The sequence below is a fragment of the Stenella coeruleoalba genome, assembly GCF_951394435.1.
Source record: "Stenella coeruleoalba genome assembly, chromosome: 3".
Lineage (NCBI taxonomy): Eukaryota > Metazoa > Chordata > Mammalia > Artiodactyla > Delphinidae > Stenella > Stenella coeruleoalba.
Genome location: NC_137148.1, coordinates 93,853,513 through 93,872,167, shown reverse-complemented (window position 1 = coordinate 93,872,167; position 18,655 = coordinate 93,853,513). Strand labels below are relative to the sequence as shown.

General features: G+C 37.1%; 1 protein-coding gene across 2 annotated transcripts in view; it reads left to right on the top strand.

Annotated features, from left to right (window-relative positions):
- TRIM36 (tripartite motif containing 36) overlaps positions 1–16,230 on the top strand; it is a 53,356-nt gene extending 37,126 nt beyond the window's left edge. The window contains exons 6-10 of one of the 2 annotated variants that reach the window (XM_079916021.1): positions 5,599–5,852; positions 6,088–6,212; positions 9,601–9,891; positions 12,859–13,156; positions 14,610–16,230. In XM_079916021.1, coding sequence (XP_079772147.1) covers positions 5,599–5,852; positions 6,088–6,212; positions 9,601–9,891; positions 12,859–13,156; positions 14,610–14,961 — 1,320 coding nt within the window. In that variant the 3' untranslated portion in view covers positions 14,962–16,230. The remainder of the gene's footprint in view (positions 1–5,598; positions 5,853–6,087; positions 6,213–9,600; positions 9,892–12,858; positions 13,157–14,609) is intronic. The other variant, XM_079916020.1, reaches the window with a different exon arrangement.
- Positions 16,231–18,655: the final 2,425 nt, after the last annotated feature.

Sequence of the window (18,655 nt, the reverse complement as noted above, 5' to 3'; positions counted from 1 at the left end):
ATCTTTGCATCCCTGGGATAAATCCCACTTGATCATGGTGTATGATCCTTTTAATGTGTTGTTGGATTCTATTTGCTAGTATCTTGTTGAGGATTTTTACATCTGTAGTCATCAGTGATATTGGTCTGTAATTTTCTTCTTTTGTAGTATCTTTGTCTGGTTTTTGTATCAGGGTGATGGTGGCCTCATAAAATGAGTTTGGGAGTGTTCCCTCCTCTGCAGTTTTTTGGAAGAGTTTGAGAAGGATGGGTGTTAGCTCTTCTCTAAATGGTTGATAGAATTCACCTGTGAAGCCATCTGGTCCTGGACTTTTGTTTGTTGGAAGATTTTTTTTAATTAATTAATTTTATTTTATTATTTATTTTTGGATGCGTTGGGTGTTCGTTACTGCATGTGGTCTTTCTCTAGTTGCAGCGAGTGGGGACTACTCTTTGTTGCGGTGTGCGGGTTTCTCATTGCGGTGGCTTCTCTTTTTGCAGATCATGGGCTCTAGGTGCGTGGGCTTCAGTCGCTGTGGTACATGGACTCAGTAGTTGTGGCTCTCGGGCTCTGGAGCATAGGCTCAATAGTTTTGGCGCATGGGCTTAGTTGCTCCGCGGCATGTGGGATCTTCCCAGACCAGGGGTCGAACCTGTGTCCCCTGCATTGGCAGGCGGTTTCTTAACCACTGCACCACCAGGGAAGCCCTGTTGGAAGATATTTAATCACAGTTTCAATTTCATTACTTATGATTGGTCTGTTCATATTTCTTCCTGGTTCAGTCTTAGAAGGTTATACCTCTCTAAGAATTTCTCCGTTTCTTCCAGGTTGTCCATTTTATTGGTGTAGAGTAGCTTGTAGTGGTCTCTTAGTATGGTTTGTATTTCTGCGGTGTCTGTTGTAACTTCTCCTTTTTCATTTGTAGTTTTATTGATTTGAGTCCTCTCCCTCTTTTTCTTGATGAGTCTGGCTAATGGTTTATCAATTTTGTTTATCTTCTCAAAGAACCAGCTTTTAGTTTTATTGATCTTTGCTGTTGTTTTCTATTTCATTTATTTCTGCTCTGATCTTTATGATTTCTTTCCTTCTGCTAACCCTGGGTTTTGTTTGTTCTTCTTTCTCTAGTTCCTTTAGGTGTAAGGTTAGGTTGTTTGTTTGGGATTTTTCTTGTTTCTTGAGGTAGCCTTGTATAGCTATAAACTTCCCTCTTAGAACTGCTTTTGCTGCATCCCATTGGTTTTGGATTGTAGTCTTTTCATTATCATTTTTCTCTAGGTATTTTTTGACTTCCTCTTTGATTTCTTCAGTGATCTCTTGGTTATTTAGTAACGTATTGTTTAGCCTCTATGTGTTTGTGTTTTTTACGGGTTTTTTCCCTGTAATTGATTTCTAATCTCATAGCGTTGTGGTTAGAAGAGATGCTTGATATGATTTCAATTTTCTTAAATTTACTGAGGCTTGATTTGTGACCCACAATGTGACCTATCCTGGAGAATGTTCCATGCGCACTTGAGAAGAAAGTGTAATCTGCTGTTTTTGGATGGAATGTCCTATAAATATCAATTAAATCTATTTGGTCTGTTGTGTCATTTTAAGCTTGTGTGTCCTTATTAATTTTCTGTCTGGATGATCTGTCCATTGGTATAAGTGAGGGGTTAAAGTCCCCCACTATTATTGTGTTACTGTCGATTTCTTCTTTTATAGCTGTTAGCAGTTGCCTTATGTATTGAGGTGCTCCTGTGATGGGTGCATATATATTTATAATTGTTATATCTTCTTGGATTGATCCCTTGATCATTATGTAGCGTCCTTCTTTGTCTCTTGTAATAGTCTTTATTTTAAAGTCTGTTTTATCTGATATGAGTACTGTGACTCCACCTTTCTTTTGATTTCTGTTTACATGGAATATCTTTTTCCATCCCCTCACTTTCAGTCTGAATGTGTCGCTAGGTCTGAAGTGGGTCTCTTGTAACAGCATATGTATGGGTCTTGTTTTGTATCCATTCAGCAAGCCTGTGTCTTTTGGTTGGAGCATTTAATCCATTCACGTTTAAGGTAATTATCACTATGTATGTTCCTATTACCATTTTCTTAATTGTTTTGGGTTTGTTTCTTAGGTCCTTTTCTTCTCTTGTGTTTCCCACTTAGAGAAGTTCCTTTAGCATTTGTTGTAGAGCTGGTTTGGTGGTAGTGAATTCTCTTAGCTTTTGGTTGTCTGTAAAACTTTTGATTTCTCCATCAAATCTTAATGAGATCCTTGGCAGGTAGAATGATCTTGGTTGTAGGTTCTTCCCTTTCATCACCTTAAGTATGTCATGCCACTCCCTTCTGGCTAGTAGAGTTTCTGCTGAGAAATCAGCTGTTCACCTTATGGGAGTTCCCTTGTATGTTATTTGTCGTTTTTCCCTTGCTGCTTTCAATAATTTTTCTTTGTCTTTAATTTTTGCCAATTTGATTACTGTGTGTCTCGGCGTGTTTCTCCTTGGGTTTATCTTGTATGGGACTCTCTGCACTTCCTGGAGTTGGGTGGCTATTTCCTTTCCCATGTTAGGGAAGTTTTAGTCTATAATCTCTTCAAATATTTTCTCAGGTCCTTTCTCTCTCTCTTCTCCTTCTGGGACCCCTATAATGTGAACACTGTTTTGTTTAATATTGTCCCAGAGGTCTCTTAGGCTGTCTTCATTTCTTTTCATTCTTTTTTCTTTATTCTTTTCCGCAGCAGTGAATTCCACCATTCTGTCTTCCAGGTCACTTATCTGTTCTTCTGCCTCTGTTATTCTGCTATTGATTCCTTCTAGTGTATTTTTCATTTCAGTTATTGTATTGTTCATCTCTGTTTGTTTGTTCTTTAATTCTTCTAGGTTGTTGTTAAACATTTCATGCATCTTCTTGATTGTTGCCTCCATTCTTTTTCCGAGGTCCTGGATCATCTTCACTATCATTATTCTGAATTCTTTTTCTGGAAGGTTGCCTATCTCCACTTCATTTAGTTGTCTTTCTCTGGTTTTATCTTGTTCCTTCATCTGGTACATAGGCCTCTGCCTTTTCATTTTGTCTATATTTCTGTGAATGTGGCTTCTGTTCCACAGGCTGCAGGATTGTAGTTCTTCTTGCTTCTGCTGTCTGCCCTCTGGTGGATGAGGCTATCTAAGGGGCTTGTGCAAGTTTCCTAATGGGAGGGACTGGTGGTGGGTAGAGCTTGTTGTTGCTTTAGTGGGTAGAGCTCAGTAAATCTTTAATCTGCTTGTCTGCTGATGGGTGGGGCTGGGTTCCCTCCCTGCTGGTTAGTTGGCCTGAGGTGACCCAACACTGGAGCCTACCCAGGCTCCTTGGTGGGGCTAATGGCGGACTCTGGGGGAGCTCATGCCAAGGAGTACTTCCCAGAACTTCTGCTGCCAGTGTCCTTGTCCTCATGGTGAGACATAGCCACCGCCCACCTCTGCAGGAGACCTTCCAACACTAGCAGGTAGGTCTGGTTCAGTCTCCTATGAGGTCACTGCTCTTTCCCACTGGCTCCTGATGTGCACACTACTTTGTGTGTGCCCTCCAAGAGTGGAGTCTCTTTTTCCTCCAGTCCTGTCAAAGTCCTGCAATCAAATCCTGCTAGCCTTCAAAGTCTGATTCTCTAGGAATTCCTCCTCCCCTTGCCAGACCCCCAGGTTGGGAAGCCTGACGTGGGGCTCAGAACCTTCACTCCAGTGGGTGGACTTCTGTGGTATACGTGTTCTCCAGTTTGTGAGTCACCCACCCAGCAGTTATGGGATTTAATTTTATTGTGATTGCGCCCCTCCTACTATCTCATTGTGGCTTTTCCTTTGTCTTTTGATGTGGGGTATCTTTTTCGTGAATTCCAGTGTCTTCCTGTCGATGATTGTTCAGCAGTTAGTTGTGATTCTGTTGTTCTTGCAAGAGGGAATGAGAGCACATCCTTCTACTCTGCCATCTTGAACCAATCTCCATATTACCCGTATTGCTTTAATATTTTAAATATTATTTTTCTGTTAGTCACAGATTGCATTTTCATGTAATTTAAAAGTAGGATTCTGTTTCTCACATTTGTATCTGATTGACAGACTCTCTCAGTTTACTGTAATCCCCGAACACATAGCACATTATCATCTAGATAGTAGGTTGCTTCAGGGATTGTGTCTGTGGTAATTTTAGATTTGTCTTTATTGGTTTTCTCAGTCAGCCTGCCTTTACTTCTGAGAGAAGGAAACCCAGTGCTTGTTTTTGAGTTTGTCATTCAGTAGGTTGAAAACTGAGGAACTCAGGCATCAAGTATTCATGTAGGCATTGATGCTTTGGGATCCTGGAGAAATTATTTAACCTCTTCTTTTGCCTTTGACCTAAGCTGCATTTGTAGGCTTATCAGTAAGAATCTTCTGCACTAGAGAATTTGTCTCCATTCTTGAATTTTAGTCAGTGAAGACTGTGACACTGTCTTTTTATCTATAATTATACTTAGCTGGAAAAAGTCTCCTCTTGATCTATGTGTAATGATATTTCTGAACTTAATGTGATATGTCACTGAAATACTACCAGAATGTCACTACCCTCTGTTCTCTCCTCCTATCCTCCTTTAAAAAAATCGGCTGTTGAGGTTAGGAATCAGAGAAGGAAATCTGGAAAAAATTTCCTTTCATTTTAAATGTTGGCCAGAAGCCATTGGAAAATGAGCAATGCACTTCTACCATATATTGTCAGCTTTTAAGAATGTTCTTGAAGACTCTCTTCTGTTGGCTGTTGCTATGAGTCTATTATGATAAATGTTTGTAAGTGCTTTGCTGGTCTTATTTTCAAAATCAGGTCGAGCTCTGATTTTGTGGACATTCAAAATGTTTAATAAGCACTATAGAGAGGATCATTTTATGGCAAAGTAGAGGAATAGCTATGTGTGCAGTGAAAATAATGTTTATTGCGAGTATATGACATTGTGGTGGGCATTTTATGTGAATAATCTTCTTCAATCTTCAGAAAAACCTAAATGGTCTCTCTTACCCCTAGTTTTCAGAAGAGGAAAAACTTAAGCATAAAGAAGTTAATTTGCATAACATAATTAAATCAATATTAATTAAATTACAGCTTAATTACAATTATATATAACTAAATATTAATTTGAAGAGAAGAGAGTTACATTATTATTACTTAGTATAGGATGTAATTTTTCTGAGTTTCATAGCTGTGGCTTAACTTTTTAAAAAATTGGCATATGGTAGAAAGGATAAAATTTCCTGAATTAGAAATGAATGAAAATAAATAAGTGCAAGATTGTATTTTCCTGTGTCTTTGGTTAAATCAGTTCATTTCTGCCTCAAGTTCCTTTGTATACAAATTGAACGTTGCTTTCTTATTTCATTGAATAAATTGTTTATTGCTGGACTTTGGAGATTGAAAGCTTAAGGAAATATAGTATTATAAAATTACAAAGTATGTCTCAAAGTTGCTGATCATTCCTTAGTAAGCATATTTGATGCCAAATTATTGTTCTGAAAACAACGAGTCAGACAAAATCTTTTTCTTTCCAGTATTTGGGTTCGTTTTGTTGAATTGTGACTCTTTCTTGAAAAGACATTTGGATTTAGCAGATGAGGTAAAGCTTTGCTTGTTTTATAATAGTGTAATGGAGAGCGGGCTAAAGAAGACGCAATTACACATTTTGAAAAGCTCTTTGAAATCCTAGAAGAAAGGAAATCATCTGTTTTGAAGGCAATTGATGCTTCTAAGAAACTAAGATTAGACAAATTTCAGACTCAAATGGAAGAGTATCAGGGGCTGCTAGAGAACAACGGACTTGTGGGATACGCTCAAGAAGTGCTGAAGGAGACAGATCAGTCTTGCTTTGTTCAGACCGCAAAACAGCTCCACCTCAGGTATTTAACTTTGAACTGACAGTCTCTCTCTAGCAGTGTCATTAAATGCTGCTTTATGTTTCAGCTGTAGCTCTTGAGTGGTTCAGAATGCTGTGTTATGTGCAGTATCTCTTGCTTCACTCTTAACTTGAATGTTGAGTGAAGTTTTCTTTTGTTAATCTCATTGAAAATACTTAGTCTGATTTGCCTTTTTAAAGAATCATTTTTGTGTAAAATATTTTATGTCTGTCTGTAGAATACAGAAAGCTACAGAATCTTTGAAGAGCTTTAGACCTGCGGCTCAGACTTCTTTTGAAGACTATGTTGTTAATACATCTAAACAAACAGAACTTCTTGGAGAATTGTCCTTTTTCTCTAGTGGTGAGTTTTAGTAACAGCATACCTTCACTTTTTTAGTTTGAATTCACATTGTGTAGGAGAAACGCAAGTTCTCTTTAGTTTGACATTATAATGCAGCATCTCAGTTGCCCAGACCATCATATGCTAAAATCATATGCCATTTATGTTTTTATAACCAAGTTTTTATGCACAGAAGCTAGATTCTTTTGGTTTGTATGTTTTTAAACATTGTGTGAATGGCACCACATTGTATGTATCTTTTTTTGTAATTTGTTTTTTTGAGAAATTAAGTTTGAGGTAAATATTTGTTAATACATGAAATTCTGGTTTACAGCTATATGTTAACTTTACAGTATTCCATTATGTAAGTAAGTTTCCCACTGAGAGACAGTCTGTTCCTGTTTTTTTTTTCTGTTGTAAGCAACGCTCTGTTGAACATCTTTGTCAGTGTTTCTTTGTGCGTGTGTATGAGTTTCCCTAGGGCAGAAACCTAGAAATGATATCTCCAGGCTAAAAATGACTCTAAGATGTTTAAGTGTTTACATTGTTGTATGAGTTTGCTAGGGCTGCCAAAACTAAATACCACAGACTGGGTGACATAACAGAAATTTAATTTCACAGGATTCTGGCAGTAAAAGGTTTTATTTATTTATTTATCTGTCTATCTATCACACCTTGGGGCTTGCGGGATCTTAGTTCCCCATCTATCTATCTATCTATCTATCTAATCTATCTATCTATCAATCACACCTTGGGGCTTTCGGTGATATTAGTTTCCCGACCAGGGATCAAACCCAGGTCCTTGGCAGTAAAAGCCCACATCTTAACCACTGGACCGCCAGGGAATTCCCTTAGGATTCTGGAGGCTAGAAGTCTGAGATGAAGCTGTCGCCAGGGTTGGTTTCTTCTGAGGTCTCTCTCCTAAGTGTGCACATGGCCGTCTTCTCATGTCTTCACGTGGTCTTCCCTCTATATATATCTGAGTCCAAATTTCGTCTTATAAGGACTCCAGTCCTATTAGTCATAGTGGACTAGGGTCCACCTTAACGACCTGATTTTAACTGTGTTACTTCTTTAAAGACCCTCTCTCCAAATAAAGGCACATTCTGAGGTACTAGGGCCTACAACTTCAACATATGAGTTTTAGGGCGGGCAACTCAGCCCCTCACATTTGGTTGTGTTTGTGTTCTGCTGCTCCCCAGCAGGGAGGTCTGCCTTTCCTTTTTTCTTCTCACGTTGTTCATCTCCCTCAGATTTCTCTTCTAATAATGGTGAACAATTACAGTCCTTGGAAAAGTACACTTATAGTTTAATTACTGTACAGGTGTGGATACATAGATTTGTATTCAGTCAGAGGAAATTTGTCTTGTTTAAAAGTTAAACACGCTGAAGGATTATTACTATGACCACCTTTCTCTTCCAATCAATACCTGTATCTCTGTCAGGTATATACTTTTCTTGTCTATTATGATGATCTTGTTTTTCCAAATATGTGGTGATATTTGAAATGCTGATTCTATTTCATATACTGTACTTTCTTCTTTTTCCAAAATGTATACTTGAATTGTTTTTTATATACATGCTAGTTTACTTAGGAGTACAAGGTCCTCCCTTCCCTGGGGGTCCCAAAACAGTCTTTGGAAAAAGGAAATTGAGTGTGGGTAATCTCGGGTTATACCAGTGCATAACGAAGGACCAGTAAAATGGGTGGGTCAGAATGGAAAGCTGCTGGTCACCCAGCTTCCTGCTGATGGATGCTCTTCTCATTTTTTCCTGCACGCACGTAGAGCATTCCAGTCATGTTATTCTTTAACTAGCTTTTCTTTTTAACTTTAAAATGTAGTTTGGATGACTTTTCAGATCCCATGGCTGCATAACATTCAGTTGCACAAATGCACACATAGACATACTTATGCTGTACATTGCTTGTACATAGCTGGAGGATAAGGAGAAGAGGGAGACTTCTGCTTTTCATTTCATGTATTTCTCTGTGATTTGATATAAATATGTGTTTATTTATGTGTGCGTGTGCATGTGTAACTCCTATAGCTTATTTTTACCATATGACCAAAGCAGTTAAGCTGTTTGGAATTTATTCTATGGAAAAGATTATGAATATGCACAAACATTTAGCTGTGATATTTTAAACATTGTATTTTTAGTGAAAAATTGGAAACATGTTTCTGAAAATAGTTAAATGTTGCTACAGTGGAATGCCACTGGAAGAAAAACACTGGCAGGAGCTACACAAAATTATTGTAGTGATAATCTTTGAGTTACTTAATTTGTGTGTGTTTTATGTAGTTTCTGATTTTCTTAAAAAAATACGTATCTTGTTTATACCAAGAAAAAGTCATTTAAATTGCTTTGCCGGACTTCCCTGGTGGTCCAGTGGTTAAGACTCCATGCTCCCAATGCAGGGGGCCCGGGTTCGATCCCTGGTCAGGGAACTGAATCCCACATGACACAACTAGGAGTCCGCATGCTGCAACTAAAGATCCTGCACGCTGCAACGAAGATCCCGCATGCCCAACTAAGACCCGGTGCAGCCAAATAAATAAATAAATAAATTTTAAAATAAATAAATAAGTTGCTTGGCAACTCTGTGGAAGATAATATGAAAGAAAACTATATAATGTTTTATTGAAGTTTGTTTATTATTATACTGACCAAACTTAGATTTAAAAATATTTATTAAAATAACTTTTAGGAGGACACATAAATTTCAAGTCTAGGGTTGTTATTCAGTAGATGGAAATTGAAGAGTATGTGGTTAAAAATTTTAATTTATGGTGTTTCAGAATTAATATGTAAAGCTAAAATTGAGTTTTACTTATTTTGTCTGTCTTATTTTTCATTCTTCTTTCCCCTTTCAGTTATAAACATAAATATACCTTTTAAAAATCTCAATTTACTTTCCTTTTTAAATTTCATTATGATAAAACTTACCGTGAGATCTAGCCTCTATATCTGGTATACAATACAGTATTGTTGTCTACAGACACAAGTTGTACAGCACATCTCTAGAGCTTATTCATCTTGCTTAACTGAAACTTTATGCCTATTGATTAATAAGCGCCCATTTCTCCCTGCTCCTCAGCCCCTGGTAACCACCATTCCAGTCTTTGATTTTATGAATTTGGCTACTTTAGATACCTCACGAAAGTGGAATCACGCAGTCAGCATTTGTTTTTCTATGTCTCACTTATTTCACTTAGCATGTCCTCAAAGTCCAACATCCTGTTGTATTTGCAGGATTTATTCTTTTTCTTATACACAGTATTATAAATGTAGAAAGTTCTTGAACAGCAGAGAAATCCTTTATTGTCAATAAATCATTTTTACTGAGGAAAAATAAAGGTTCTGAAATAATATTTTAACATTGTTTTCTATTTCATAATTCTTTCAGGCGTAGATGTGCCAGAGATCAATGAGGAACAGAGCAAAGTTTATAACAATGCTTTGATAAATTGGCACCATCCAGAAAAGGATAAAGCTGATAGCTATGTCCTCGAATACCGGAAGATTAATAGAGATGAAGAAATGTTGTCTTGGAATGAGATAGAAGTGTGTGGCACAAGTAAAGTCATTTCCGATCTTGAAAGTAATTGTAACTATGCTTTCAGAGTAAGAGCCTACAAGGGTTCAATCTGCAGTCCTTGCAGCAGGGAATTGATTCTTCATACTCCTCCAGCTCCAGGTATTGGGAATAGTGGGAATAAGAAAAGCATAGAGTTGGAAAAGACTGTGATAAAAAATAAACCAGTTAATGTGTCCATGCAGACCTACATTAAAACCACCTCTCATCTGTAAAATACTCTAGAAAAGTAGATTCCATACCCAGCTAGGATTTAGAAATAGACTGAATACTTGAATTTCACCATCTAGGCTGAGAACAGGATTAGATTTCTGACTGACATCAGATACAGAAAAACCATGACATTTGAGTGAGCAGGGCTATTAATTTGGGATTAAAATAGCATAAATGCTACCTTACAAGTATTAAATAGTATAATTCTGTATTTTTGATCAGTTTATAGAAATCTCTATTAACATAGGATCTAGGCAGATATTTTAAAAATTTATTGGTACAACAACGTGAAGAATAATTTTAATTTACCTAATTCTGACTTGTCTGGCTTTTCTAACTCAGTGATTACGAGCACATGGGGATGGAAGGCAGGTATTAGAACCACGTGGATAGCTTTTTCCTACACTAAAAGCTCCTCCTGCCCAGCAATCTTCCCTCCCCTTTCCAAGTTAATAACCACTGATACTACTTAAACAACACCTGTAAATTTTTATAGAATGAGAATGACTTACAGGTTAAGTTGATGTTCACTACAGTGTCTCCGTGGATAAGGGACATTTAGAACCAAAGTTGTGCTCATCCTGGTGAGCAGGAAATCATTCTGCCCGGTTGGTCACGGCCTCAGAGATTCCTTTATTTGGCTTTTAGACCTCATTGCTCCTGCCCATTGTTAGTGGCTTATGTACCTATATTTTGTGCACTCTGCCCATCCTTCCCTTTTTGTCCAGAGTGTACTATTCACTCTGTTTTTCATGTACATTGTGGCTAATTAAAAAGAAATACAAATAAATAGGGTTGCCTCAAATTATTTTTCTTGAATTTTAATAAAATCCAAAAGAGAGGTTTAGGATCCATTTGCAAGTATTAAGTAAATATTTTACTGTTTATGCAGTTTCCGCTTTCTTTTCTAGTCTCTGACTGAAATTGGAAGAAAAAGGAAACCTGAAAGTAGCTACTGTTTTCAGTGACAAAGTGAAGGGGGATGGAGGAAAGGAAACATTAAAAACTGTGTTTCTTTTCTCCAAGAGAAACCACATGAATAGGGTGACCATTTGAATTTATTTTGCAAACTGGGAGACTTTTGAGATTGAGAGACAGTGTGAATTGCCATGCCAGGGCAATAGGCATTACCAGGAAGACTGGTCAAATCACATATGGAGAATAGTTTTAGCTTGTTAGCAGACAGTTTTTTTACAATTGTGGTATTGTATAGTTAAAATTTGCCATTTTAACCATTTTTACAGATCAGTGGCATTAAGTACATTCAACAGTGTTGTGCAACCATCACCACTCACAATCTCTGGAACTTTTTCATTTTTCCAAACTGACACTCTGTGCCCATTAAACAGTAACTCCCCATCCACCCTTCCCCCAGAGCTTGGCAACCTTTATTCTACCTCTGCCTCTATGAATTTGCCTATTCTAAGTACCTCATGTGAATGGATTCACATAATCCTTTTGTGACTGGCTTATTTCAAGGTTCATGCATGTTGTAGCATGTATCAGAATTTCCTTGCTTTTTTAGGCTGAATAGTATTCCATTGTATGTATATACCACATTTTCTTTATCTATTCATCTATTGATGGGCGTTTGGAATGTTTCCACTTTTGGGGCTAGCAGCCACCAAATGTTAGGCTTAATGGGTTTAAGTTGATAGAAGAGTAGTGTTATTGAAACAGGAGGGAAGGGGCAGGGCACAACCTTTAAAAGAAAGATGTAGCCATAGTACATGAAGAAAACTAGTGAGAACCAACTAGGTCCAAGATGGCGGAAGATTCGACTTCCAGTAGACCTTGAGCCTCATACGCTCATTGTAATACATTAGCATGTTAATGACACATCTGCTAGCACCATGACAGTTTTGAGGCCAACCATAAAAGGTCAAGAAGTGGGTGGTAACACACCACTGTAAAGCAATTATACTCCAATAAAGATGTTAAAAAAAAAAAAAAGTTAGTGGTAGCCCAATTCCTGGCTATCCCCACCCCTTCCCCAAAATAATTGGAATAATCCTCCTACTCATTAGCTTACGAAATTATCCAGCCCATAATAACTAACCACGCCGTATTTCGAGGCCTCTTGCTTCTTGTCTTCCAAGATGGCCCACGCTCTGTCTGTGGAATGTGTTTCTCCCAAGGCTTCTTGCCCTCCAAGATGGACCACACTCTGTCTGTGGAGTGTGTTTCTCTCTAAATAAATCCACTTCTTGAATCTGGAATTCTCCAAATTCTTCACGATGAAGAAAGAACGTTAAATTCACCGGCAACATTATCTCCATTCTGTAGTTGAGGAAATCAAAGTTTAGGTTAAACTCTAGTTAAATGCTTGAGCCAGGCATCAAACCCAGGTCTCTCTGAACCCAAAGCCTGTGCTTTATTTTTTAACACTGTACACTGTTTCTCATGTCTGCCATCTTGATTGATAAGGAAAAGACCTTATTAAAATTGCTAATAGTTTCCATATTTATAAAATTTGGAATAAAATTTTAATAAAACACACAGATATTTTTGAAAATGTACAGCCGCTTATTTTAGGGATAAAAGGACAGATTCAAGAGTGTAAAATACTTAGGATAGATTTGCTATATCTATTCCAAGGAACTGCATTCATAAATTTCTCATGCATTTAAAATGTTTCTTCTGCTTTGAAATTTCTGAAGATTTTCAGGTACAGAGAATTTACTGGAAATTATTTCTACGTTGGGGTTTTGTTTTGTCATAGTTTGTGTAGGGTAGAATGAGGTATTCCTCTTCCTATATCTTTTTAGTAATTTCTATTTGAAAAACCTGTTAAATTTAACCATAGATTGTAGAAATGCTAACAATTTGCAGACTAATTTTCTGCTCTGTTTACAGTTTTCAGTTTCCTTTTTGATGAAAAATGCGGCTACAATAATGAACACCTCTTGCTGAACTTGAAGAGAGACCATGTAGAGAGCAGAGCTGGATTTAATCTTCTGCTTGCTGCAGAGCGGATCCAAGTGGGTTACTACACAAGCTTAGACTACATCATTGGAGATGTTGGAATTACAAAAGGGAAGCACTTTTGGGCCTTCCGTGTAGAACCATATTCATACCTGGTAAAAGTGGGAGTTGCTTCCAGTGATAAACTACAAGAATGGCTCCGGACTCCCCGGGATACAGTTAGTCCAAGGTAGATTCTTCTACTGATAATTCTTTAGTTCTTTAGGAAGTAAACATCCTGGTTTAGCAAGGTGAGACTGAAAACAGACTTGGATTTACTTGTTGCATTTAGAGTATTTAGTATTTAGAGTATACATTTCTTAGACTCAGGTGTTTTGGCTGTGCTTATGTAGCTAGCTGGCTAAGAAAAGGAATCAGGTTGTGTTGTATTCACACAGTGAATAATGAGATTCAGCAGTTAATTTCTCATGCTGTGAGGAAGTAAGTCTGTTTTGGGTACACCTCTTGATTATGGTATAGCTTCGCAATTTAGAATTTTCAAAGTCTTTCAATCAGGTACCTTAATGATGTGATAAAATTGCATAAATAGTGAAATGCCTTTAAATGCCATATTTCACAATTGATATTAAGTTGTTCTTTTGTTAAAGGATACAATTCTTTAAACTGTCCCGTAAGTACTTACAAAATTGGGTCATGGTAAACGTGTTTCCATGGCAGAGAATTCCAGTTTCTTGAGTTTGACTACTTAATGGAGACTGTACAGTTTATTTTTGTTAGATGGTATAGTGTGCACTAGTCCAGTCAAGTAATTTTTGACCATTTATGTCTACAGAAATCCCAGATTAACAATCTGAGTAATAGGAAAAACTTTTTGCACCAAGATGAGAAATTGAAATAACAGCGAAAATTGAAATAGGGAAATAGTCCCTTAAACATAGTGGCATGTCTACTTGGTAGATGATTATTAATAATGCTAAAAAAGTTTACAACATGAGAAATATTAGAAGTGAAAAGACCCGATTAAAGTTGTTGATGTAGTATTATCACAAATATATAAGAAGCAGTCTATGCATAGGGAAAAAATGGAAGGAACTTTGTATCAAAATTTTCTTCAAGGTGTTACTGTTTTATAATCAAGGGGGGAAAAAACCCTTCATAATACTTGCTTGCATCATAGATCCATGCAGAGCTCCCAACCAGTAGATATAGTTCTTAGCAGGAGAATGAAACATGGTTTTTTCTCCTGCATTATTTTGCAGTGCCCATTTATTTTACTTAGTCTGATAATTCCTTGGATTAGGGGGCCTGTCTTGGTTTTTAATTGTTTTATATATGATTTTTGTGCTAGGAATATTTAATCTTTGTCAAGTCCCTTCAGTTCCCTTCCCCCTGTTTTATTTTTGATAGGCCAAAATTATTATTTTTAGGTTCTCAGATAATATAGGTAAAAATGGATGCTACTTAATGACAGAATTTGGGGCTGAGTTTGTGGTGTCATTCTAAGTGGCAATGTGTAGTCCTTATGTTTTTAATTGATTATGGTTTACCAGAAAGGTTTTGATGTACAATTGATTTTAATTTTAACTCAATATATATTATCTTGTGAAAATGTCTTGAAGCTACTTGAAAGCCTATGCTGATACAGATAAGATTCTGCTTTGTCTGTCTGTGTTGCATTTTAGATACGAGCAAGACAGTGGGCATGACAGCGGAAGTGAGGATACCTGTTTTGATTCTTCACAACCCTTTACGTTAGTTACTATAGGCATGAAGAAATTTTTTATTCCCAAGTCACCTACTTCTAATGAACCTGAAAACCGAGTTCTCCCCATGCCAACAAGTATAGGGGTTTTCCTCGACTATGATAAAGGCAAAGTGGGTTTCTATGATATGGATCACATGAAATGCCTTTATGAGCGCCAAGTGGACTGTTCGCATACTATGTACCCAGCATTTGCATTAATGGGCAGTGGAGGAATTCAGCTTGAAGAACCCATCACAGCAAAATATCTAGAATACCAAGAGACCATGTAGTTTAAGCATCTGATGTGACTTAGGATAAAAAATGTGAGCAAAATAATGCCTTGGTGTTAACCTTTGTAACTCATTACATATCATCTAAGTATCCTGTCGCCACACTTGTTTTTTGTGTATGTTTCTTCTTAAAACCGAAAGCCTAAACAGCCTTCCTGCCTTTCACAAACTCCGGGAAAAAGGTACTTTTTCATAGTTAACACTGAAATGGTTAACTGGATTATCTTTTTATGCACGGAAAATCTAATTTATTTATGTCAGCTTGTGTTGCTGATACTTACATTCCTGTTTCGGGGTTGGGGGAAGGGATACAAAAGTATTTATTGTGCTTCTTTTGTGTTTGGTTTTTCATTTTTGTATCATGTTTATGTCCTAAGAGAAGATATTTTTTAAATGCCTTCTGGATAGAAATTAGTACTAAGCCTTGTGTTGTGCATTCATTTTTAATGGGAAAACAAAGGTATAGATAGGTAAAAAAAAGGCCATAGAAACGGTAGTATATTTAAATGAAAAATTATGTATTTAATATTCAGAATATATTGCCTGGAAAATGAATACTACTGTTTTGTTTTTTGAAGACCACAAACTGTATTCTTAAGGACATTTTTAAGAGTTCTCTTAGCTGTAATGCCCATACTTGCATGTGTAGGAAACATGGTTTCTTGCAGGAAACACAAAATTCTTGGCTAATACACGAAGCTTTTGTTTTTTTTTTGTTTTTTTTTTTTTTTTTTGCGGTACGCGGGCCTCTAACTGCTGTGGCCTCTCCCGTTGCGGAGCACAGGCTCCGGACGCGCAGGCTCAGCAGCCATGGCTCACCGGCCCAGCCGCTCCGCGGCATGTGAGATCCTCCCGGACCGGGGCACGAACCCGTGTCCCCTGCATAGGCAGGCGGACTCTCAACCACTGCGCCACCAGGGAAGCCCCATGATACACGAAGCTTTTCACTTCATATGATTTTTTGGGAAGTTTTTTTTCTTCAATTTTTTTTTAGTTCCTCTCTGAAAATATTTGAGCTTATATCAAATAATTATTTTTCATAAATATTAGTGAAGATACACTGATAATTGTCATATACTTTTGCTTTCTTTTTGTGTCTTGTAATTTTCATTCTTTGGCACAAATATTATATATCAGATTGTTCTGGTTTATGTTCGCATGTTTGAAAAGTTCTTGATACATTTTTAGTGTCATTAAACATATTATAAAATGTGAAGTAACTATCTGGTCAGTTGTATGGCATTTTCTATGACTCATTGGTAGTAAGCATTTGTCATATAAGCAAGTAAAAATACAAATTTAATTGTTTAGGAATAATAATTAAAATCATAATGACTGTGTGTACCCTTTGTTAAAGTTAAAAGTTCTTTGAATTTGAAGAATCTCATTTTATCTAAATTTTATCTTCATTTTTGGAAGATTCTTTCTTGGGTGGTTTTATTTAAACTGGTTAGTTTTTTTTTTTAAGTTAGAGTATTCAGAAACTAGACTGTTAGGCATTTAGCATTAATCATCTTGAAATTCTTTTGACATATTTTAATTGACTAAACAAAACTCTTAGATCAGTTTTTTTTTTTTCTTTCTGGTTATATATATATATAAATGGAAATCTGCTATTCAGGTTGGTAGCACTAAATTAGCTTTCTTTTCCCTGACTGAGGTAGGAAATATCATGGAGAATTTCAGTGTTTAGTAAGCTTTGTTCCTTTCCCACCTATGAATAGCACTTTATGACATAGGGTGAACTAAACAAATATGCAGTGTTAACGTAGATCATTGTGCAATAAAGCTGCTAAAGTCACATGTGTGGTAAACTTTGATAGTGTCAAGCCTGTGAAGCACATATTATGTAGACATTTTAAATATAAAGCTTTAATGGGAATAGGAAAGCCACTTAAAACATGGTATAGTTGCATATAAATTGTTCTCTTGGACTTCTTTCATTTTTAATAAAAGCTTAAAGTAAGTTAAGTATAATTATAGAAATCTACATTCCAGGAATTCTCTGTGTTTATGTGGAAAATAAGAACAGTTTATGAAAAGATGTTTGACTGAATATATTAACTTAGAGCTGAAGTTCTATATAAAATTATTTTGGGCATTTACTAGCTTTAATTCTTGTGGAGATGATCATTAGAGAAGCGTAACATGAAACTAATTTACAGTTGACCCTTGCATAATGCAGGGGTTAGGGGTGTCCACCCTGCCTGCGGTTGAAAGTCCGAGTATAACTTTATGGTTGGCCCTCTGCATCCTCGGTTCTACATCTGAGGATCCAACCAACCGGGGGTTGTGTAGTACTGTAGAACATGTTTACTGAAAATAAATCCATGTATAAGTGGACCTATGCAGTTTAAACCTGTGTTGTAGAAGGATCAACTGTCTAAACTGATCCGTTTGTCTAATATTTCTTTTCTGATCCATAATAGGTCAGATTTTGGTTTAGATGAGTGGCCCTTTAGTTCACATTCATACTCTTGGGTTATGGGGCTCTGGTAGTTAAGTTTGAATTGCAGTGAATTGTTACAAATGCTTGATGGGTCTTAATTTTAAAATAAATAAGAGTTGACTCATGCATATCCCTGTGATACTGTATAATAACTTAATTCTCATATTCACAATTGCTTTCTTGAAAGTAGTAGGACTTAGAGCTACCTTTGGGGGATTGAACACCATCTGAGCCTGTTAAATCTTTGGACTAGTCCCCGTTATCTGATAGACCCTGACAGTGTATCCCATGTGGGAATATAATCAATTATTGGATTGCTACAGAAAACAATGGAGAACTAGTGTTATAGGCGGGAATATTCTTAAGAAATTTTGTTCTACCAAACATTTGCATTCATTTTAAATGAGTTTTACCTGCTTATGGGAATTACATCCCATAAGAGTTGGAGATTGTCTTGGGACTCTTTTGCTTTAAAAATTAAACTTGAAGGAATTTTTTTTTTAAGTTTGATTTGAAACCACGTCATTTCACACGAAGTCTTTAACTCCTGCTGTTATTAGACTCCATGCTGTACACTGGGTAAAAGGTGAACAAGACAGCCTAGTTAGGCTCCTACTTATAGGAGCTTAATTTCTAGGAAAGAGAGATGATAAAAATGGAAGGGACTAAGAGAGTGCTTGAGGTGGGAGCTAATACTAGATTTGGTGGTCAGGGAAGCCCCTCTGAGGTAGGTGATAGGAGTTTGACACTTGATCTCTAAGGAGCCAGTATACAAAAGGGCTAAATGAAGAACACGTTAGGTATAGTGAACATGAAGTGCAAAAAGGCTTTGAGATAATGAATTGGTCAGAGTTCTGGCTGGTAATAGAATTACCCTAGCTGGTTCAATTGAAAAGAAGTTAAGAGTTGCTTAGAGATATGGGCAGCCTGAAAGGAAGAAACAAGCAGTGGTGAGAGGCTGGATAGACTAGCCACAGCCTAAAGCCATTACCGCCTCTAGAGCAAGGGGATCAAGGGGAAATAGTGTTACTAGATCTCAGGGAGAGTGAGAACAGGAAGGAAGGGTTGCCATGGGATGCAGCGGTTGCCAAAGATGTGGTGCCCAAGACAGGGAGGGAGTCAGAAAGAAAGATCCTCCACCTGATCTGCTGGGGCTGCCTGTTGACCAAACCCAACTGGCAGCCAGCCAGCAAGCGCTCTCTAGAGATGCACACAGCAGGGATCATCTTCCTGGGGGCAGAGATG